Source organism: Phlebotomus papatasi, chromosome 2, assembly GCF_024763615.1.
Source record: "Phlebotomus papatasi isolate M1 chromosome 2, Ppap_2.1, whole genome shotgun sequence".
In the NCBI taxonomy this organism is placed as follows: Eukaryota; Metazoa; Arthropoda; class Insecta; order Diptera; family Psychodidae; genus Phlebotomus; species Phlebotomus papatasi.
The window spans coordinates 70,392,149-70,416,184 of NC_077223.1; the positions used below are offsets into that span (position 1 = coordinate 70,392,149).

Sequence of the window (24,036 nt, forward strand, 5' to 3'; positions counted from 1 at the left end):
TGTCAGATAAAGAAATTATATATTGCCTTTCTTTCTAAACAGTTTTACACAAATATTTCAATGGATATTTCGTGATTTCTTAAATCTAAATTTTCTTCTCTTCCTCTTGGTCTTTTCTTTTCTTACTCTATTACTTCCGTTTTCCTGTTTTGCGTACCTTTTGCGAACAATCGAAAACGTGATTCACCTGTCCAGTTCTTTGCAATGTTTGAGGACGAAAAAGACATTGTACAATGAGTGTGAATAGGGTGTGAATTTGAGTGATTTTCTGTGGGATTCATTCTTCCTCATAATCGTCTTATTCTCACACAAAAGTTTTTTTTTTATAAGACGATGATGACTTTTTTCTTGCTCCTTTAGAGTCTCATTCCGCGAAATTTGTCAATGGCTTTGCAAAGGCAAAATGCGAGGAAAATTGCCAATAATTGTATGAGACCTATACCAATTCCCACCCCAATGATCAGGGTCTGATGGGAGAGTATCCATTCGAGGACAGTCTCGTAGCAACCCTTTTTGTAGTAACTGTTGTTCTCTGATGGTGAATAGGGACAATTGGGATCTCTCAATTCCAACAGAGATTTATCTGTGAGCATACAGCATGCCTCAGGAATTGTTCTATTTCCCCGATCACGCATCCAATTTTCCGATGAACTGAAATCTTTGTAGTCATTGACACCACAGCAAGACATCTGAAAAAGAGGAAGAAAGAGAGATAGAGAGAAAGAATGAGAGGGAGAGTAAAGTGCCAGGTGATGTTAAACAGCTCCAATTAGATTAATTTGCCCATCTTCGTATAATGTGTAACAATTGTTCCCACCTGAGCCATTATGTGATTCCACATGAGAGTTACAGCGTCTGTGTGTTCTTTCGTAGAATAGTATCGTGTTATTGTTGACTGCAGGAAAGTTTTAGTTTCGGCCTTTGTGCGATCCTTGTAGGCGGCTGCAATACTTCCCACGCAAATTTCCGCCACGAGGATTAAGATCATCAGAGATGCATACTATTGGGTAAGCAATTAAATGTTATTAGCTAAAGTGATTAAAGGTTAAGAATAACAAGAAAAGGGAGTGTACATCAGGCATAAGATACTTTTGTTCCATTTATTAATTAGCAAGATAAACAGAAAAAGAACTTCTTGAGCTTCATAGTAATTTATTATATTAATTCTCAATCGTTCCAAAGAAAAACTTTGAGAGAAATTAGAATTCCCGGTTCCCTGAAAAAAATCTGTCGGTTATTTTGGGTCTTCATGGGTTTTAGTGAGTCCTTTCGGCTTATCTTTAAGCGCGCGGTGGATTGCTATACTAAGAAAACACCTGAAACTACTCTGTCACCGAGTTGAATTATCTCGAAGGATGTCGATGTAATTGTTACACTTTTTTCAATGTAATATTTTATCTCGACTGAAGTATACGCTCAAGTGTTTTTGATTTAGGGCAGAATCATATTGAAAGTAAAATGCTCCTCATTTCGTTAATTTACGCATTTTCATTGCAATTCTTATGCAATTCCCGATTACTGTATCACCTTATCTTATAGTCTGCGGCACTAGATGAAAATAATGTAAGAAAATTAAAGAAATAATACGAAAATTCTATAAACGGTGAGCATAAAAAAAACTGTACAATTAATTTCTCTTACGGTTTTTTTCGCTCACCGTTTATAGAATTTTCGTTTTATTTCTTCAATTTTCTTACATTATTTTCATCTAGTGTCACCGAGTATGAGATAAGGTAATGCGGTAATGAAAAATTTGCGTAAGAATTGCAAGAAAAAGCGTAAATTAACGAAATACGGTGAGGCTACGGCGAGCATTTTATTGTCAATGTGATTCTGCCCTTAAAAATACACTTCAGTCAAGATAATTTTCGTTTGGCAAAGTTCAGCATGTCAACAAGTGCAACATGAATTAGAAATAGGCCTAACAGTGTCTCATGAAGATAGGTACATATAATCGGTGTAATGCATCACGCTCATCAAATGCTAGTATTTTGCAACATGGGTACCTAGAAATCAAGAAAAAATTAATAAAGGAGGTAATAAAATAAAAGAAAACAAAGACAAACATAAAATAGCAAAATCTATCCATTTTCCGATTTAAAACGACCTAATTTTAACTCTTTAGTGAGAAAATAATGAGGATACGATTGACATTTCTTCGTCATACTAGTAACATTTTTAAAACAAGTTATTTTAAAACAAGAATGTATTTGTATATAGTCCCTTAATTGTAAAATGCTTTGCTTGGGGCATGAATAAACGTTTATTGTTATTTTAGGTGTAAAAATGTATCATGATTTTTTCATGTTAATTTCATACCCTTTTAGGGGTAGAATTAACATGGAAAAGGGTAATCTTAACTCTGAATACACCTAAGAAAAGGTAATATTTACTTACAGAGATTTCGGATCAAGACCGTAAGGTAAAATTAAATTTCCGGAATATTATTTAACTTTTTAGGATTTCTTTCAGTGTTAAAAAGAAAATTTAAACCCCTAAAACGAGTTTATTTTTTACTCATAAAAAGAGTTATTTTTACTCTGGTGTGACCCCTGGCTCGACTGTCACAGTTGTGAGTTCGAGTCCCGCTCGGTGCAAATGATTGAAGCGTCTGAATGGACATTTTTCACGAAACATTGTAAACAGAATAATAAATTTGTAAACTGAACAATGTACAAAATGGCAATAAAAGCCCGGTTACATCGAAATAAATAAAATAAAATAATATTTTTACTCTTTCTTCATATAAAGTTCAAGACAAGAAGCGTAAGTGTTATCGCCTCTACACACTACACTGAGAGAAATCCGAAAAAGTTAAAATAACATTCCGGAAATGTTTATTTTACTCTGCATTATTGATCCGAAATCGGTGTAAATATTGCTCTTTTTAGGTGTATTAGGGGTTAAATTAACCATTTTTCATGTTAATTTTACCGTTAAAAGGTGTAAAATTAACATTAAGAGATGTTGATATATTTTTACACTTAAAAAGTGTTAAAGTTACGAGGAAAAAAGTTAATCGCACCCCCTTTTTTCTCAGTGTAGGAGCAATTTCTTTAAAAAAATGCCTTTTTAAAGAAAATTTCCCTTATCCTTGTAGGCAGAAACGTTAGATTTTTTTTTTAAAGGCAATTTCTGACGAAAATTTCTTCTAATGCGTAGACACCATTACTCTGAAAAAAGTTGATATAACTCTTCTGAATATTACACCTAAAGAGAAGTAAAATTGACTCTAAAATATAGTCAAACATTTAAGATTGGGTCACCGGTGACCCAAAAGCAAAATTTTTCCCACGGTCATCTAAACTTATAGCTCTAAAAAGTCAGAAGATATGATTTTTTTCTGATCCGCGATTGTGGACCTTCTCATCCTTAAAAGGTTAATCGAAAATCACAACGAAGAAGAAATATTTTAACATTGGTTCGAGGTTCGAGTAAGTTTTACTCATTTTTTTTCTAAGTGAAGTTGTCCAAGCGATCCTCATCAGCTTTTAATATTTTTAAATGTTCTTAATGGATTTTCGGGTTTCCAGGATTTCCAGAGTAAACTGATTTGAGTTCTCTGAAGTTAGTAATTTCACATTACCCCTCTAATAAGATACTAGGTCATTGAAACGTGATTCGCACGTAATTAAAATGACTTAGAGAATTCTAGAGCTCTAGTGACTATTTTACCATAGATGCGGATGACTACAATCCGGGAGTGACTTTGTAGTGGTAAAATGAACGTAATATTGAGTTACTGTAGATACGGGTGATTTTGTACTCCAGATGTGACGGGTATAACTTAACACCCCCAATTTTGGTAAGTTTTTCTTTAATTCTGGAACTTAAAGATAATCTAAAAACCACAAGGACAATTTAGGATGGCCAAAAGACCATCCGTAATCCTTTAATGCCTCTACAAACTAGGAGAAATTTCTTAAATAAATGCCTTTTTAAAGAAAATTTCCCCTATCCTTGTAGGCAGAAACGTCAGATTTTTTTTTAAAAATGCAATTTTTGACGAAAATTGCTTCTAGTGTGTAGATACCATTAAGGACGAGAGGGTCAAAAATTGGAGGTCACAGAAATCACTTTTTATGACAACACCGGTGTTCCTATCGTCCTTAAAGGGTTAAAAGCAAGAATTAAATAAAAGCTTACGAAGAGTAGGGTTGCAAAGTCATCCTCGGAGTACAAAGTAGCCAGCATCTACGGTACCACAAAATTACGTTATTTTTACCTGATATACGTAATAGAGAACTTACCACGTTCTTCTTTTAACTGATAACGTCCGCTTTTCGAGGGTTCTGTTTAGAAGATTTGGTATATTTTTTAAAATAAAATATACGTTCGTAAATCGTACGTTTTCGCAATTGTAATAATACTATATTTTTCATTCGGATTTTCTACCTCTAAAAAATAATTAAAATCACATTTTTTAGTAACGAAGTTTCCTTTTAGAGAATACACTGAGAAAAAAGAGGGTGCGATTAACTTTTTTTCCCCAGAACTTTAACGTTTTTTAGGTGTAAAAATATATCAGCATTTTTTAATGTTAATTTTACAACTTTTTAAGGGTAAAATTAACATGAAAAAGGTTAACTTAAACTCCTAATACACCTAAAAAGGTAATATTTACACCGATTTTGGATCAATATTGCAGGGTAAAATTAACATTTCCGGAATTTTATTTTAACTTTTTCGGATTTCTCTCAGTGTACAATCAACAATTGATAGAAATGGGAATAATATACACATGGTAAAAGATCGATACCAGGGCGCTTAAATCTTCCGCTCCCAGCTAAAACTGTTTTAGTTCGTGTCATACTTTCAGGTTTTCTGTGTAAAACTTTTTGACTCAGACTGCAATGCAATTTTAAGTTATCTATCTGGAAGTTGATGCTCTCAATGCACATTAATGACAACAGCAAAATGTCCAAGAAAATGCCTTACCAGCCTTACCAGTACCTCTTTTTGTGGGTAACAGTATAAAAAGATACAGCGAAAGACAAAGTATTTAGAATCCCGGATTCGGTTATAAATAATTACAAACACAAAAAAATAAGAAGTATTTTTTTTGTCGCTCAGAGTTGAGATTATGACCCAGGAAAACTACACGGATCTCGCTCATGATTAAATTATAAAAAAAAATTATAGCTCTACTCTACAACTTTCTGATTTTTCTAAAATTTTCCTAAAATCGTTTTTGGTAAAAAAAAGTCTCTTTTGTGCGGTAGTTCATGAAAGGCGGAAAAGGAAAACTGGGGACAGGTTTTCTCTATTCCATATAATAATAATCTGTGATAGGTAAAAACTATTTCGACCGAAGTATATGTTAACTCGAAAATAATTCTTTAATATTGAAAATTAATTATGCACATGATTGAATACTAAACAAATCTGTACATAACAATAGAAAAAAATGTGCTACAATGCAAAGTGCAATGAAAATTCATTAAATTATGTCAAGTTCAATAGATTCTGAATTTTTATTTGTTTGATGGCACTCGTAAATTCTTCCGATTACAAGCAGCTTTCTACAGGAAAATGCGCTTTCATTCTTATTAATTGTTGTGTCGTCTTCAATGCAGCTCCTCTTCAATTAAATCGCAAGAATGCAATTTACTATCAATATTAAATGACCTGTTACTTTCGATAAAATTGACGCTGTTTTATTTTGCATATCAGTGCTTTGAGCAAACAAATATTCCAATTTATTTGAGCTCGAAATGCAATATCACTGAGAGCCATTTCTGGTTCAAGATCTTTTGAACTTTTTGAAACAATTTAAGTCTCTTGTGTAATAACATCGCCCACGTAGAATAACCTGTTAATTACACAATCGTTGATTAATAGATTTATTGGATTTTATCTTGCAATTAATCAACAATGGATAAATTTTATTCACGCTGTTTATTTGTGTAGTCCCAAATTTCCTTCTTGATAAAAAAAATCACAACTTAAACAATTTAACTGAGATTATTCGAAACAAGAATGGTATCTCAAAAAACCCAATAATTTATGGAATATGTGTTTTCCTTCAAATTCTCCTATATCATCCTATGTTTTAATTAATTACTTCCACCTACGATGCTTCTTGCCAGTAAAATCTTTGCGCAATTTGCTCATTTTGCAAATTTATTCTTCACCGTCTGCGCACAGAAACAATTCCACAGATTTTTTCGACTGTCCCACTGAACAATTGCTCAACATACGTTTATAAATTTCCTCTCTTGTTTGCAAATTGAATTAATTAAAAAAGAAAAACAGAAAAATCATTACATTTGCAGAAGAAAACAAAATATTTCACTAAACATATTGCACAATATCGGAATATAGCATCGTGTAAAGTAAATAAAATAAGTATAAGAAATATTTACAAAATTGTTGGAAAAAAAACTTTCACATTTTCCGCTTCCCCATGCACAATAATTGCTCTGTAAATTTAATACTGTTTTTTTACCTAACTTCTTAGCAAAATACACACAGAGATTGATCAGCCTTGTTGCAAGAACTTAATAAAAGCATGACCTTCACGGTCATCGTGAGTTAGAAGTATCTGATCTGGATAACTTTTGAGGTCATATTCTATTTCAGAACAATCTCTAAAGTAGTTTTTTCCGATTTTTTCTGCAATTTCTCTTATTATGGACAAAAACGATAGATATGTGGCAAGAAAGGATAGAGATGTAATTATTCTAAAGAGGCTTCAGCTTGATCGATTTTCTTTTTATTCATTTTACATGAAGATACTGTATGGTACCTCGACTAAACCCCGCCCAGAAACCTCTTCTATCGCACCCCATCATAAGATAAGCATAAATTAAGGTTGAATTTTAAATAATTTAAAATATAATAACCAGATAGTTGATACACAAGCACATAACAACGTGTTTACTATTATTTTTTCACTTGTATACCGCACTTCATAGCTGACAATGAAAAATAGACCACGCCCCTTTGAAGATTTATATTTAGATATTATTACGAAAAAATCTTGTATTTTTCGAAAACGGAAAACTGAAACTAAATTAGGCACCAATTGAAGTTTTTCTTTGAGAATAATTTATTCAAAAAAAATCTAAAGAACTAACCGAAGTGAAACTAATTATCTGGATGGGGATTTCGGAAATTCTGTGGTCCCGGGCCCTGAAATAGCCCATTACCCATTTTCAGGAGCCCAGAACTCCAAGCTTCATGCTCCCCATTTCACGATAAACCCAGACTTAATTCTTTGCAATCTCCTTCTTCTCGTGCTCTTGTGGAGGGCATGACTTTCATATAATGATCGTTACGATCATAGCAAAAGAACGAACTAACTTCTACAATTTTCGGTATGAGGAAATTACTCAGAGAAAGCACATAATTTTTTCCAGAGTTTGCAAACAGCACTAAGAAAAACAGTGTCTCAGCCGAAAGCTTTGGAAAAAGTTTATACGTCTTTACTCGAACTATTTCTATATTCTGACCGGAAATTCCGACCGGAATTCTGACTTCCGGAATTCCCATCGTGAACTTTGAAAAAACCTGATGAGTGATTATTTTAATAAACCGAAGTTTGGTTGATATACCTCATGTTCCTTCTTAAGGGCCCCAATCCCGAAACCAAAATCCCAAAAGGTTACAAAGAAAGTGTGGAATAATTTTCAAAAACACAGAAAATTTTCCTTGGCTCCAGAAAGAGCAGGTGGAATTTTAGGAGTAGTTATGACTCTCGGTCTCGATTCGAGCTTATGACTTTAGGAATTTTGGTCCTTTCGGGGTTTTTGAGCGTTCTGGATATTGGTTTTCGGGATTCTAAATTTTGACCGAAACTCCTTTCTTGCTTATCCTGGCGAAAAATCTTATTTGTTCTAAATCAGCGAACACTCTTTTAGATCTAATAGTTTTTAGGAAATTGCTTAAAATACATAACTTCATCTTCGGTCGACCTTTTATATCTTTTATAAACCAGCACAGACAAGAGCGCAGAGCATTCCCCACTGAATGAAGATTTTGGAAAACAACTTTAAAAGCACATTTTTCTGGTTAAGATAGTAAACAGTCTGTAAAGTTCTTGAATAATAGATTTCCTATTAGAATAATTTATTTAAATATTTCTTTCATTTACGTGAACCCGTAACAAAATGGATTAGCATGATTCAAATTACCGCTAGCCTGACAAAATATAATTATAATAATAATAATAATTCGTGCTAGCTAACGAGATTTACGGGATGTCTATAAGGATACTCACATGATAATCAATATAAAAGGATGGGATTATCAGTTATATGCCTATTTAACTCTCGCATCTTTTGGGATCCTGAGTACCCAAAGGAAAATATGAATATTCGGACTATTATTTAGTATCGATAAAAATTCAATTCTTGTGGATGATTAGAAACTCACGACTAATTTATAAAAAATGATAAAGTTTATCTATTTTTTTCTATTTTATAAAAAGCATATAAAAAGCACTACGATATTGGCTGTGTGAAACCGTGAAGTTCAAAGCTCTAAAACCCTTGACTTGTTTTAGAGAGGATAATGAAATAAGCCAAATTGAATAAATGTGCCCCTGCCGTGGTAGATATACGCAATTTCGGGGTACAAATTGTCACCATTTTTAAGGTCGGAATATTAAACTGGACCAACTGGACATACCAAATTATTATTAACAAATGTCATTTAAGCCTAAAAGAAAAGGCTTAACCCTTTAAAACGAGTGGGATACTGGTGTCCCAAAACCAAAAACAATTTTTGACTATAAAAAGTTATTTTGTTCTCAGTCAGAAAACCAAAAAAAAAAATATTTTCGTTTTTGGAATACTGGTTTACGGAAGAATCACATTCACAGTAAAATGCTCACCGTATTTCGTTAATTTACGCATTTTCATTAGAATTCTTATGCAAATTCTCGATTACCATATCACCTCATACTCGGTTGCACTAGGTGAAAATAATACAAGAAAATTGAAGAAATAAAACGAAAATACGGTAAACGGTGAGCATAAAAAAAACTGTGCAATTAATTTTTCTTACAGTTTTTTTGTTCACCGTTTATCGCATTTTCGTTTTATTTCTTCAATTTTCTTGTATTATTGTCACCTAGTGCCACTACTATGAGATAAGGTAATACGCTAATAGAAAATTTGCGTAAGAATTGCAATGAAAATGCGTAAATTAACGAAATACGGTGAGGCTATGGCGACCATTTTATTGTCAATGTGATTCTGCCCTAAGCCAACTTTTTGTGCAATTTTTGTAATTGAGTCAAGACTGATGCAAGCATTTTGAAAATATCTGTGTCACCAATATCACATCCAAATGGGAACATTATTAGGAATATCAGTAGTACGATTATTTGCGTATTAGTGAAAAATCATTGGTAGTTTTAGCCTACCACGGATTAGTGACTATATCTGGCCCCGTCCCCAAGGCTGTTTGTGTTTATCATCTTACTTAATTAACTTTATTAAACCAGAAACAAAGTCGAACAATAATATCTAGACTAGCAACTCATCAGTCCAAGTATTAGGCCAACATCTGTAACATCAAACTTCCCATTTATTACAATATATACCCATTTCATAAAAATAATTTTAAATTATAGGAGAACAGTATTAGACTTGTAAATTTTTCAGGGAATATGAATGTCTGTTCCTAATTTTATTAAATATTACTTTGCTCAATGTACATTTTAAGGGAAACTAGAAAAACCCACTGGGTATTCTATACTATATCCCGGTCTTCCCTGTCTCTTCAAATCATAATGCCGGCTTCAGACCTAAGGTTTAGCCCAGTTCCCGAAAGTCTCAAATTTCAAAATAGCAACAGATTTTATTGATTTTTCAGAATTAACCGGATCATATGCCCATAATGTTCAATCCTAAGTCATATTTTCCCAACAAATCTTGACTGATAAGGAATTAGAGAAGTTAAGCCATATAGCTAAGCCTTAGTTCTTAGGCCCGTATAAATGTCACAATTTCATGAGAGTTTAATTATATTAGTTAATGTTTTACTAAGATTTTAATTAAATAGATTTTGATATTTTCAAAACAATTTCTTATGTGGAATTATCATTGATTTTTCAAGAAAAAAAACTCAAAATATTGGTCTAAAGCGGTCTTTAGACTAAAGGTGTAGCTCTGTTTCCGAATGTCTAGATTTTCTAAAGAACGAGAAATTGCAGTGATTCTTCGAGATATTTCAAGCCAATTACAATGAATATAATACTGAAGGAGGCTTTTCGACTTGCAACAGAAAGAAATTACAGTAGTTAAGCCGGTTAGGCCATATGGCTAAACCTTAAGACTGAAGCTCGTATAATAAATATTATCCGAATTCTGCTGCATTTAAAATAATCGTAAAACCTGGATTGATTAATTTTATACCTGAGCATAGAGACATTGTATTTTTATAGTAATATTAATACTAATATAATTAATTTTTAATATTTTTTATTGATTTATTTTCATTACTTTTACTGTAATGGGCGTGCCAAATACATTTTGCTGTGGAATTATGTGAATTAAACTCACTGAGTGTGATTCGTATAGGTACCTTATGAGTTCAGAAATCTTTTATAGTGAAATTAAATTCAGAACATTTGTATCACTTAATTTGATTGAGACCCCAATCTAACTTTGTGTCTAAACAATAAATTGTAAAATTTTTATGCGTAATATTCGCAAAATTTGAGAAATAAAGGTGAAGAATAAAAATAACGCAAAGTTAGCCAAAGTGATCCAATTGATTTAATAACTTTTCTCTTTCTGTACAATAATGCGGTTTATTCTCAATACTGACAAATGGATGTGATTTAATTTCCCATTACAAATGGCCACAATTGAATTTAGAATAGGTAACAAATATTTAAATTCAATTGGTGAATTCACTTGTGCTTTTTGTATCTTTAAGTGACTTCCGCTCCTCTCGTGAGTGATCGACGTCTTTTTGTGCTTCTTTTCAATTGATTGGAAAGTTTTTCGAAAATCGCGGTAAAACGTGCATTTAGATCGCACTTTGTCTCACCCAGCATTTGACGAGAAAGTGATTTTTCAGTTATTTAAGCCTTCAATTATATCCCATTGCAAGAGTCGCATTATGTTGATCATCTTTCTAGTTGGTTGCACGGGACTTTCTATACCCGTGAAATATAACTTTGTGGGGATTTATTTTATATATCTTTATACAGACTTGGGTGAGGTAAAACTAACAAAAAAAAACATGAATGAAATATTTAAAATGCTCAAGAAGTGGTGACAAAGTTTTTTTTTCTGCACTATCGCAATTTTCCTTTTGCAATTCAACAAGTATCTCATGCCCAAGAGAAAGAGTGAAGAAAGTGAAATAATTCCATTTTTCACTCAATCTCCCTCCACGGCAAGACTTTCAGTGATCTTTTTTTTTTCTTTCCTGCACCATCCATTCAAGTGTGGATGTTTAATTTATTCCTGTCCACGACTTGGACTTTATGCACGTACTTACCGTTGTTAGGAGACATTTACTCTCTCGAATGGCACCACAATAGCCCAAAAAACTGAGCAGGAATGTTACACTTCCGCAAACTATGAGGACATAGGCGAGTTGATCAATAACGGCTGGCTGAGTAAATTGCTGAAAAAAAAAAGAATAATAGAAAAGAAAGAAATGTAAAAATGTGGCTATTTTTGCTTCAATTAATAAAATGCCTCGTTATTATGGTGGTCAAGTGACTGTGACCTCAAAGAGGCAAATGATAAAACAAGACTATTGTGGGTATTATCAAATTCAATTTGACTGGAACTTTTCTTCTCAATTTACCAACCGACCGGTCAAATTTCTCATTCGTCCAGTGAAAATAAATTGTGCTTTATTGCTGAAATCTCATCTGGTAAACGTCTCTTCAATAACTCAGAAATTTATTAAAATTGATCCACCAATTTTACGATGAAGGAGAAATTCCCACAGATAAGCATGATTTGAACAAGGGAGAAGATATAATTATATGCTAGCTAAACTATCTCTAAACTTTGATTAAATCATCATGATTTTGAAAAAAAAAACTCAATTTTTACTGAAATGGGCTATTCGATTTTACCGAAAAAATTCAACTGAGAGTAGGGGAAACTGGGGCACCACCAAACGCGGGGTAGCACCAAACACTGCGATTTTTTAATCAGATATTCGACTTCTACGGACAAGACCTATAGGAATTTATAGGCACTATAGGGATGCTTTTCTACTGAAGAAATGGTTGAGATAGTCCAAGTAGTTAGGAAATAAAAATTAGTGTTTGGTACTACCCTGTGTTTGGTACTACCCCGTGTTTGGTGGTGCCCCAGTTTCCCCTAATTGTTATATTTTTTTCATATTCGTATTCGTACTTGGAATAAAAATTTGATTTCAGTGGAAAGCTTAAGCTTAAAGATTTGACATGTATGTAAATATAGGAGATCAAATTCGCCTAAAATAATTTCACATATCTGGAGACAGATAAGTGTCTTGGATTCAGGGAGATAGTGCCTTGTACGAGATAATTGGTGTGGTCTATGACTAAATTTCTGGTTATAACCAGATAATTGCCCAACAGAATAAGCAGTAACCAGTAAATAGTTAGCTGAGTTTTCTAATTACATTCGTGAATTTGACTTCAGTATTACGCAACATATTTATTGGTAATTTAATTACTTTTTTAATAAAGAAAAAAAGCAATTACTTATTTTTTTAGTACTAACTTAGCAGATTTTACGACAAATATATTTTTTATACGAAAAGCGAAGTTAGGATAGAATCACTCAGAGCAAAAGGAGCCTATTGCACATGCATTTTTCTAGTAAAATTATTAACAGAAAACCTTAATCACATAAAATACGATCGTATCTAAGTGCAAAATATTCTAATACCTTTTACAATTCTGGTGATTAGCCGAAAGCCGATAAAATAAAAAATTATTGTTAAAACTTACAAACAAAAATCGTGGCATCTTTGGGCTGAAATATCTCTCGGTTTTTTTCATTCTAAGCTTGAAATTAGATATCGTTAAAGCCTAAATAGACTTAGGCTGATCCTCGAGAATATTTAGCCTGTAAAATTCAGCAGTAAAGATCTATCCCAAACTGTCATATACTGTGGGCTTAGGATCATCAAATAGAACTCCTTTGCATAAAGTTTCTCTACCGCATCCTTTACTGCCAGATTTTGTATGCTAAATATTCTCAAGGATAAGCCGGAGTCTATTTGGGCCCTAAATGCGAGTGACTTTGTCCCCTGTGGGTGACTGACACCCTCCTCTTCGTAAGCTTTTCTTTAATTCTAATATTTAAGATCAGTTCTCACGGATGAGACATGGTAGATCGGATCGGTAAAGATCATTCTTAAGTTCTAGAAATAAAGAAAAGCTTACGAATCAGGCAGGAGGTTGTCAGAGTCACTCGCAGGGGACAAAGTCACCCACACTCATATCGGCTTCAGACCCAAGGCTTAGCCCTATGGCTTAACTGTTATAATTTCTTATCAGTCAAGATATTTTGGAAAATTTAACTTGGGTCTAGGTTATTTAGGACAAATGACCTAATAGATGTTTAAAAAGCAATAAAATTGATTTCCATTTAGGATTTTGAGACCTTCGAGAACTGGACTAAACCTCTGGTCTGAAAACCGCTTTACGGTATTTTAAAAATTTTAAAAGATTCTTTATTTAATAAACCTGCAAAAGCAAATACATTTTTTTAATTTTCAATCATTCAGTGATTTTTGGCTCTCCGATTAAAAACGATTCACGAAAAACCTCAAATCCAAACGATGATAGTTTCGAAAATGATAATTGAATTACAAATAAAATAATTTCAGGTTTGTTTTCAGATTATTATAATTTGTTAGAATATGTTCAATTTTGTACGATATTAGAAGATCTTTTGAATGAATCCAAAATTTATTCAAATCGGTTAAGAAATATGTTTTCTAGAGCTTTTATTATTAAAAAAAACCCCTGAAAGATTCAATGCTCTTACTGAAACGGATAACTCGTCCGTGAGGAGTAAACAATCTCTAATAAATCCACAATTAAAAAAAAACATAAGAGGCTATTTACACCGCTGGCTGCATTAGATTGGAATTGAACTGTTCCAAAATCGGATTTCGGATCATTAAGTCTCAATCTATGACCACAATCTAAACGGTGTTATTGAGGTAATTTAAACTATCGCATTAGATTCAAACTGACTTGTCCCAAAATCCGATTTTGGGACAATTCAATCTCAATCCGATGCGGTGCGGAGGTGTAAATGGCCTCATTGTCGCTATTTTTGAAATATCGCAAAAGGCTTCTAACACTCAAAACGTTTGAATAGACAAGCAAATCTCGTGTCACGAGTTTCAGACTAAAGGTTTAGCCTAGTTCACACGGGTCTCAAATCTTGACTAAAAACAACTAACTTTAGTTTTTTTTTTTTTTCAAAATGCTATCAACCATTTGCCTTAAATATTGAATACCGAGTCGATGTGTTTCCAAAAATCTTGTCTGATTATAAATTAGAAAAAATAAGTTATTAAACCAGAATTTTTTAAATAAAGAAAAAAAAAACACTAAATTATATTCCTTGTGGTATCCAGAACGAATATCTCAAAGTACTACCGAATCTTGAAAGGTTTTCATTATATTCCTCTTTCCATGAAATTCCTACAATAATAGAGTAAGTGTGCCAAATTTCGGCATAGTTGCATGCAAGCGCCAAAGTCTCAAGTTTGAAATGTAATATTTTTAATAACAAATTGAATTTTTTTGTTACTCTTTTATAAGGAGTGTTGCTTGGAAATTTGTAGACAGTTTATCGTCTTTTTTTCACTAAAATCATTCTTAATACATTTAAAATGAATAAAAATGTAGACATAGCATTGGTGGTCTATTCCGTCCACCTTAATTCTCATAGTTCCTTGCTCTTCCGGAATTCTTCCAATGCATTTTTCAGATCATCTTGCTCGTCGAAGCGATATGAGCGATATTTTTGTTATTTTTTGCATTGTATAATCTCTAGAGTATGCAAAAACTAAAAATGCATGGAAATTTGAGAAACAAAATATGTGGCCGGTATTGCAAGCTGGCCAGAATTTGGTACATTTACCCTATTATATTTGAATTTAAAGTAAATTATCTTCAGCGGCGTATGAATAATTTCGTGTATCAAAAAATATTCCATTTTTTGTTCTTTTACAAACATTTGTTCGTAAATGTGCATAAACACTCAAAAAATGTTCGTGAAATTTTGTTATTTGTTCGCACAGTTTTGTCAGACAAGAAAAAATGTAAGAGCAAATATTTGTAAAAGGTCATCAACGTTCATCAAGTGATCATCTTACGCACAATGTTTGCGAAAAAGTTACAAACATTTTTGTAGGTTATACAATTGACTAGCATTTCATAAATCTTTAGTAGGAATTCATAAACATTTACGAACGATTTTACGAAATATTTTTTTCGTGCACTTAATAAACTCATATTGGCAATATAAATTTAGAATATGTCACTTTACTATAAAATCAGGTGATTTATGAAGATCTTATGATATGTGAGATGATTGTGAAGATTTTTAATCATTCTTATTTGAACAAATTTAAAAGAAAATATTTGCTCAAACTAATTTTAAACATAATTACTATCATAAAAAAGTATCGACAAAAATTACTAATTCGCTTCAATGGCTTCGATCTTGGAAAGTTCAAACGCTAACAATCTACAGAACAGAGTCTATCATTACAGAGCAATTTGCCAAAGAAGTGGGTCTTTTTTGTGCAAAATCTGGGTCTGCAATTGCGATATTTTTTGCTCATAATTCCACAATCTATCGTTCTTGGTGTTTTTTTTCTATCGTGAATTTATGGCACAAGAAATTTCTCTCGAAGCTAAAATACCACGGAAACTTCCATCAACAAGATTTAACAATCGATTTCAATGATTTTTCGTTCAACCTGACAAACAAGAAGTGACTGAAAGAATTTTCAAGGTGTTAGAGTTGGGAACTTTTGAATACTTTAACACTCAAGGTAATTCTCAGCAGATCAAAAAGATTTTCTTCTAATGTATCTAACACTATTCCTTTATCTTGGCGTGCTGCCGTTGTAAGAACATAAATTCACCGCCCTTCAAAAGATGCTGATATTCTTGTGAATTTCCCCCTTGGATTTCCTTTTTGACTTCCCATCAACATCCATTGAATAACCTGTTGATTTTTCCACGCAATTCACTAAAAGAACTCTTTTTTTTACAATAAATTTCCACATAATAGGAATTAAAGACGAAGAATTCAATTTACACGTGAAGAAAAACATCGGCAATGGGTGAAAAAATATTGTTTGAAAAAACACTAGAGAGTTAGATAGACATAATTTGTGGGTTGTAGCGCAATCTCCATAAAGACATGCTAATTTAAATAAATTTACTCAATAAGAATATTGTGTACTCGTGTAATTTAAGTATGGCTTATGCAACAAGTTGTGACTCTCTCTTCATGCCACGAAGTCTCACAAATTTATTTATTTTTTTTTATTTTTGAAGGGAAGAAGAACAAGTTTTTTGATATATTCATGTAAAATTATTTAATTTCTCATTTCATCGAACGATATGTTCTGACCCATTTCTTAATGGAAAATCAATTGGAGTATCTTATCTTTATTTAGGCTACTCTTTAAAAAATTAATTTGACTGTGATTGTGGGTCTTTTACCGATATATGTACATTTAGATCAATTGAAATATTCATATTTTAGTGCCCATTATAAGTTCCCTTTTTGAAACCAAAAAGTGAATGTGGCAAGTGCTTCGATAAACCACCTTTCTATTTTATTGGGCTTCCCTTTCTCCTTGTGGCTTGATGAACTAGAAAACAGAACACTCACCGTGCACAAGACACGATTTTTCGGCCCAATAGATGCACTAAAATATTCACATATTTTCAAATTGTATTTTATTGTTTTATCATTTCACAGAATTTCCCATAATGAATACTTCAAAACTGTTTTTTAACCTTATTCTTCTTCCTGAAATCACAATTAAATTCAGTTCAGTTCGTGTGCTTGGTTTGAGATAGGAAGAATGGGAAGAAAGAACATGAACTTCGCTGCATGATCGCAGACCCTTCCCTTTCATAACCATGTTTGTTTTAGGATTACTTGAAAACGCGTCGTACGATTTTTTTTTCATTTTTGGATATGTTTTAAAGGTCTAAGTGGACATTTCATCCATGCTCGAAAATACCGTTGAATCACTCCTTATAACATTTTTCAAGGTGAAAGAATAAAAAGGCTTTAGAGAATGCATTTATCACGCAAGTGGAGTCATGCTTGGGTTTGTTGGAAAGGTCTTCGAATTCTTGATAAGCTTGAATCGATTTCAAAAAACCGATCCAAATAAAATGTTCTGGAAAGGACTTCAATGTATTTCGATCAACAAAATCGTAGAGTATAAAAAATCAGAAAATATCGAATCAATCACTTAGGCAGTTCTAAACTTTTAAATTTTAGTAAAAAATCACAAACACTGATTAAAAAATTCCAGAAAAAAGTATAGTTCCTTAGCCAAAAATCCACTCGATGTCCTCAAAGAAAATTAATCGATAGTTCTCAAAAATGCAATTTTTGTTATTAAAAGCCAACACTTTTAATATTGCTTTTTTAAATTTTTGATTTAATACTCTCATAAGGATTTTTTTTTTTAAATAGGCTTCCAGAATTCGATTTTTCTAGTGCCCAAAATATATTAAATTGTAGCTAAATGTGTAATCCTTAATTAATTGTTTTAAATTGTAATATAAAGTACAATAAGTTTAGGTAATCAAGAGACTAAAATGGTACAATGCTTACTCTATGAAGCAATAGTTCAAACCACATTACGATCATCAGAAGTTGTAAGCATATTAAAAGTTTTAAAATCGAATCCTATTAGCTTCACCGTACCGCCTGTACCCAATGTTACAGGAAGCGATACTGACCATTTCTGTGGTATATCATAAAAAAAAATAATGCACAATTGAAATCTCGTTTAATCAATCGGTTTCCCGTATTAAAATAACCCTCTCCCAATTAGCATTCGGTCAAACGTAAGTAAAACCGTCTTTAGGCGTAATACGCGATTTAGACTTAAAGTTTATCTATTTAGTTTAATGCTCGAAATTTTCAACACAGAAATTTTTTTTAACAAACTTTGAAAATCATTAAAATTGTTTGTTGTTTAGTAATTTAAACCTTTCGTGAACTAGGATAAATCACCAGTGTGACGACCGAATGATTAGGGCCCAAATAGACTCAGGCTGATCTTTGAGAATATTTGGCCTTAAAATTTAGCAGTAAAGGATTAGATAAATTACATTTATGCAAGGGTCCTCTAATTGATTATCCTAAGCCCACTGTGTATGACATATGATGAGCCTAAGGACGCAAATAGATTCAGTCTGATCCTCAATAATATTTAGTCCGTAACATATGGCAGTAAATATTTATTTTAAATTGTCATACACTGAGGGGTTTAAGATCATTGTTTAGATGTCCTTTGCATAAATTTCCTTTACCTAATTCTTTATTGCCGAATTTTACAGGCTAAATATTCTCGAGGATCAGTCTAAGTCTATTCGGGCCCTAAGTCTGTTTGGATCGCTATATGGGTTTCAAACTGGAAGTTTTGTGTTCTGGACATACCTATGTACGGCTTAAGCTGTAAATCTGTCTAGTTCCCAAATGTCTCGAAGTCCTAATTAAAGCAATTTAATCGAATATTATATTCGAAAACTAATGAATCATTTGCTCCTAATATTCAATCTTAAATCTAAATTTTCTGAAAAATTTAAACTAGAGAGAAATAAGAAAAGTTATGCCAAATTCCTAAACCTTAAATCTTTAACCGGCATGGTTTTAAGTTTACTCATTTCCTAGCAGGTAATAGGCCTTTAGATCTAAGGCTTTTCCATATGTCTTAACTTTAACTCCTCTAATTCTTCATCAGTTTAAAGGTTTTTGGCAAGCGCCTGGCAAGTTGGCCTTTTTATATGGAGCTATTTGAAGCCAATTCCTAAATTGATCTCGGACTCAGCTCACACTGCTCCGAGGAAAAAATTTATTTAAACAAAAATGTAGTTATTTATCCCTCCATACGGTAAGGTTTCTTATAATACGGAAAAAACTTCTCATTTTTTAAATGTTTAGCATAACAGTAGCCAGTGCAAAAAAATTCCCATATAAATTTAAATCGAAGTATGAGAAAGTGGCTTCAAATTTCAGGCAACTTGCCAGAGGCTTGGTTTTTGGATAATTTTGAATTGAGATTGTATTATTATAGCCGAATGACCTATTACATTCTGAAAAACAAAGATTAAAATTGGTTATTGTTTAGGATTTTGAGAATTTCAGGAACTCGCCTAAACCTCTAAAAACTGCATAATATTTTTGGGATAAATTTTGATTTATGTAGGATTTGGGAAAGGGGGATATCGAGGGAAAACTCTCCTTTTAATTGAATAAATGGTTTAATTCAGTACTATGCAACTTCATCACGTCTCCTCCCTTGAACAGAACTCTATAATGTTATTTGTTCTACTGATCGGGTACTACGTTCCCAGTGAGATCATTCCAAATTCATTCCCACATTTATGATTGTGTTTTAAAGATAGTTCATCTTATTAGACTAGGTCTTCATTTTTTTTCAAAACAATCAGTTGCAATATACAGGTCTATTGCAAAACATCGCGAGACAATACAATGTAACGTGTCTCGACGGCAAAAAACCCATACATGCATTTAATTGTGCACGAAAGCTTAGTCACAGATTAATTGGTATTTTGATGGAAAATGTATCATTACTGGTGAGTCTTTTTTTGAAAGTGTTACTTCCCTTTCACACCAGAAGAGAACGCTGCAAAAATAGTCTTTTTCTCTTCGTTTTAAGACCCGATAAGATATAATAATGCTTTTAAAAAGCAAAAGCATTTCTGGTCCATTCCCCAATAAAGTATCCAACCAATAATCTCTGGTGTCGCTCAATTTGCACTGAATTTCTTTCTACGCATAAAAATTGTTAATTCAACTCTGTCCATTGGAAAAAATAACATCCAGTGGGACTCTTCTCGATAATTTTATTTAATTTCATGTTTCCTGGTCTGCTGGTCGTATGACCCATTTGATTGTGAGACATACATTGTGTTTCAGTATGGCAAATCGTGAGTGCACGTTATTAAATCGACGGATAATATTTGTAATATTAGAGTCCCTGCAGTTGGTCAATATCGACCTAAAAGTGCAATGGGCGCACGAGGGAAATGAACTCATTGGAAATTTATGGGGAAAAGTTAGCAATTTGTGTGTTTTCAGAGGAGAAACATTCTTCCCACCCACAACTGGAATTTATTGGTTATGTCCGGTTGTCTTTCTTTTTCAATTTATGTGTTTTTTTTCTTCTTAACAACAAATTTACCAGGAAATTATGTTTGTTAGAAAATCCTACACCTGACACTCATGTTCCAAAAATTATATTGACAGAGTTCAAACTTTTACAAATCCGCCAATTGCAATGCCAAAAAACTATATTAGTTTAACGACTCGTGAGCGGTTTCTCTCAATCTACCCTGAAAATTTCAATTAAGAACATGCCACGATACAAACCACAATGAATGTTTTTTTTTATGTTTGAAGAAAGCGTTTTTATAAAAGAAAAATATTTTCCAACACAATTCCAACCTGATTTTTACGTTAAAAAAATTCACCTTGTTTATTTAGAAATTATTGCCCAATTGGGGTATCTGTTTTTCTTCTGTGCCAAAATAGTTGGTCAAATAAATATGGACCAGAAATAAAAACAAACAGTGGACAGTATGTTATTGGTTCTTCAACCACTTGCTGAGCTATTTCAGTATATTGAGACGAATGAAGGAAAATAGAACGGTTTTGTTTATAAATGTGGTAAATATTGTTAAATATTTAAATTTGCAATTTGAAGAAGGAACACCAAGAGCGATAGAATTTTCTTAGTGCATTACTTATCAAATTTTGGAAGAATGTTAAGCTTAATTTTAGCACAAACGGAAAGGAAGAAACATGCCTCATATTTTTACAAAGATCATTTTCATACTCTCGAAAGATTCAAACGCTATTCTTTCACATTTATTACATAAGAACGTTGTTTATTAGGCTTTAAATCTAGAAATATCATTTTGATCCATTTAAAGTTGTATAGGATAAAGTGATACAAGTTGGACATAGTGTTACAAATTGGACAATTCGTCGGTACTAGTTGGACATGGCTTTTTTCTTGATAAATACAGTACTAAATTCTTTTTTAAGCACAAGGAACAAAATAAAAATAAATAAAATAAATATACAAATAAAAATGAAACTAAATCTATCAAGAAAAAAAGCCCTGTCCAACTTGTACCATGGTCCAACTTGTACCACTTTACCCTAAAAGCGTTTTTTGGCTATATGATACTTTTAAAAACTTTGGAATGGTTTCTGGTGATTTTTTATTTGCTTTAATGGAAAATGCGCTTTAAAGCAATAAACAAAAAAAATGAAAACACATATCTCAATATCTCGATAATATCATATATCTCGTACAACATACCATTTCCCTTTTATCCCAGACACTTACTCCTCTGAAGAGAGGCATAAATAGGAAAAATAATCTTGATATGAGAGCTAAATTATTCTCGAGTTAGTTTTTAACAAATATATGTCTAATTTTGTAATACATGCTTCATAATTCAGACATTCTGTATTGTAAAATCTAATATATAATAATAGAAATTAGACAATTTCTGTTTATGTAGACAGCAATATTCAATATGAAAAACTAAAATATTTATGTAAAATTTAGACATAAAATTTTTAGATATGGTGTATGGTAAAAACAGACATAATGGGCTCTGCACAGAGAAAAATAGTTGATAATCAGATCGACCCTGTTGATCAAAATAGTTGATTAATTTGACAATTGATCAGTAAGTCGATAGAAATGTTGGTAATTTCTATCAACAGTTGATAGTTTGATCAACAAGTTGGTAAAAAAGTTGATTTTATCTACACAAAAGTTGATTTTCCGATTTTTTCGACTAATAGTTAATCAGTTTTAAATACATTTCTATCAACTGTTGATCATAAAATATCGAAATCAACTTAATGATCAAAATGTGTATAAATTTATCAACTATTAACTATCAAATATAAAAACCAACTAAATAATCACCTGTCGATAACAATTGAGCAATAGTAAATTCTTAAAGCGAATTGATAAAATTTTCAAAAACAATTGATTAGTTAACAGTTCCGTTTCTATTTGACAAAATCTGATGAGTAATAATATTATATTACACAAAAGTTGATTTTCAGATTTTTTTACCAACAGTTAATTAAATTTAAATACATTTCTATCAATCGTTGATCATTAAATATTGAAATCAACTTAATGATCAAAATGTGTATAAAATTTATCAACTATTAACTATCAAATATAAAAACCAACTAAATAATCACCTGTCGATAGCAATTGAATAATAGTAAATTCTTAAGAACCAAGAAAGTTTTGAACAATTGATTATAGTTAAAAACTCCGTTTCTGTTTGACAAAAACTGATGAGTAACATATTATTAATATTATTGCTTTCTCCAAAAAATCCTAAAGGTTCTGTGATTTTGTAGTCAATTGCATTGAACATATCCACGATACTCAAGTTGGTCAAAAGATTCCACGTGCTCTCTCCAAAACATCACAGATTTTCTGGAATTTTGTTGTCAATTTTATTGAATACTACCATGATACTCAAGTTAATCAGATGATTCCATCTAATTTCCACAACAACAGTTGATTAAAAAGTGATCAAAAATTAATCATTTGTTAATCGATCAACAGTTGATCAAAAGTTGATCAAAAATTAATCATTTGTTAATCGATCAACAGTTGATCAAAAGTTGATCATGTGTTAGTCGACCAACAGTTGATCAAAATTTGATCAAAAGTTGATCAAAAGTTGATCAACTGTTGATCTGAGTAATACTGTAATTCTTTCGCAAAATCGTTTCATCGATTGGAGTGGTGAACCAAGAACCAAGCTTTGGCGCCAAATGATGTTCCTGACGAAATTGACCAATCGAGATATCTGTAAATATACTATATTTCATGATAACAAGTCTTTTTGCGTCGTATTTGCACTGTCAGTATATAAATTATTCACTCAAATTCTATCTCGCCTGAATTATAGCTGTTAACTGTAACAAAATTGATCAACTGTTGATCAAATTTTGATCAACTGTTGATCAACTTTTGATATTGGGCCATATCTGTAAATATGCTATATTTCGTGTTTTTGTATCGTATTTGCACTGTCAGTATATAAATTATTCACTCAAATTCTATCTCGCCTGAATTATAGCTGTTAACTGTAACAAAATTGATCAACTGTTGATCAAATTTTGATCAACTGTTGATCAAATGTTGATGCCATTAAAAATAAACAATTTTATCAAATATCAGATAACAAAGGAATCCATCGACTCATTAAATTCAGATTGGCTTCATATTAACAACATAGATTCGGATAGGCATAATAGGGAACGTCATACTCAAAAAGTGCTACATTAAATTTTCCTTTAAAGTTTAAGATAAAGCACTTTTAATTATTTCATTGTAAAAGTAGCTGAGCGGAATAAAATAACAATAATTACGCTATGCAACAAATTCACTATTGTTTTTCTGTCTCAGAGGTCTCACATGGTACGTTTGATAAGAGTTGAGTCCCCTGATTAAGAATCTGGTTTTAGTTTTGCTCTATCACGTCTCAATTTTTTTAATTACTACTTTTATATTTTTTCTGCTTTGCCTTAGATTATTTGTTACATCTCAGGTTCTGCTGAACAGAACTTAAAAGGCGTAGGTTCGTTGGAAAGGTCATTAGTTTTGCTTCAATTTCGATTATTACACAAAACTTTGTAAAACCACTCCTCCCAGGGTGTAAAATTAGAGTTTCTCTAAAAATTACTAGAAAAATAATGGTCTTAAAGTGAGGTTTTAAAAATTTGAATAAGATAAAATAAACAAAACAGGCAATAGGCA

At 32.1% G+C, this 24,036-nt stretch overlaps 1 protein-coding gene across 1 annotated transcript in view; it reads right to left on the bottom strand.

Moving 5' to 3' along the window:
• Positions 1 to 2: 2 nt before the first annotated feature.
• The window catches only part of LOC129804199 (CD82 antigen), a 39,724-nt gene continuing 15,690 nt past the window's right edge, over positions 3 to 24,036 (bottom strand). Inside the window, exons 4-6 of the mRNA XM_055851303.1 lie at positions 11,461 to 11,589; positions 818 to 1,000; positions 3 to 689 (exon numbers count right to left, since the gene is read on the bottom strand). Of these exons, the coding sequence (XP_055707278.1) occupies positions 357 to 689; positions 818 to 1,000; positions 11,461 to 11,589 (645 nt within the window). The 3' untranslated portion in view covers positions 3 to 356. The remainder of the gene's footprint in view (positions 690 to 817; positions 1,001 to 11,460; positions 11,590 to 24,036) is intronic.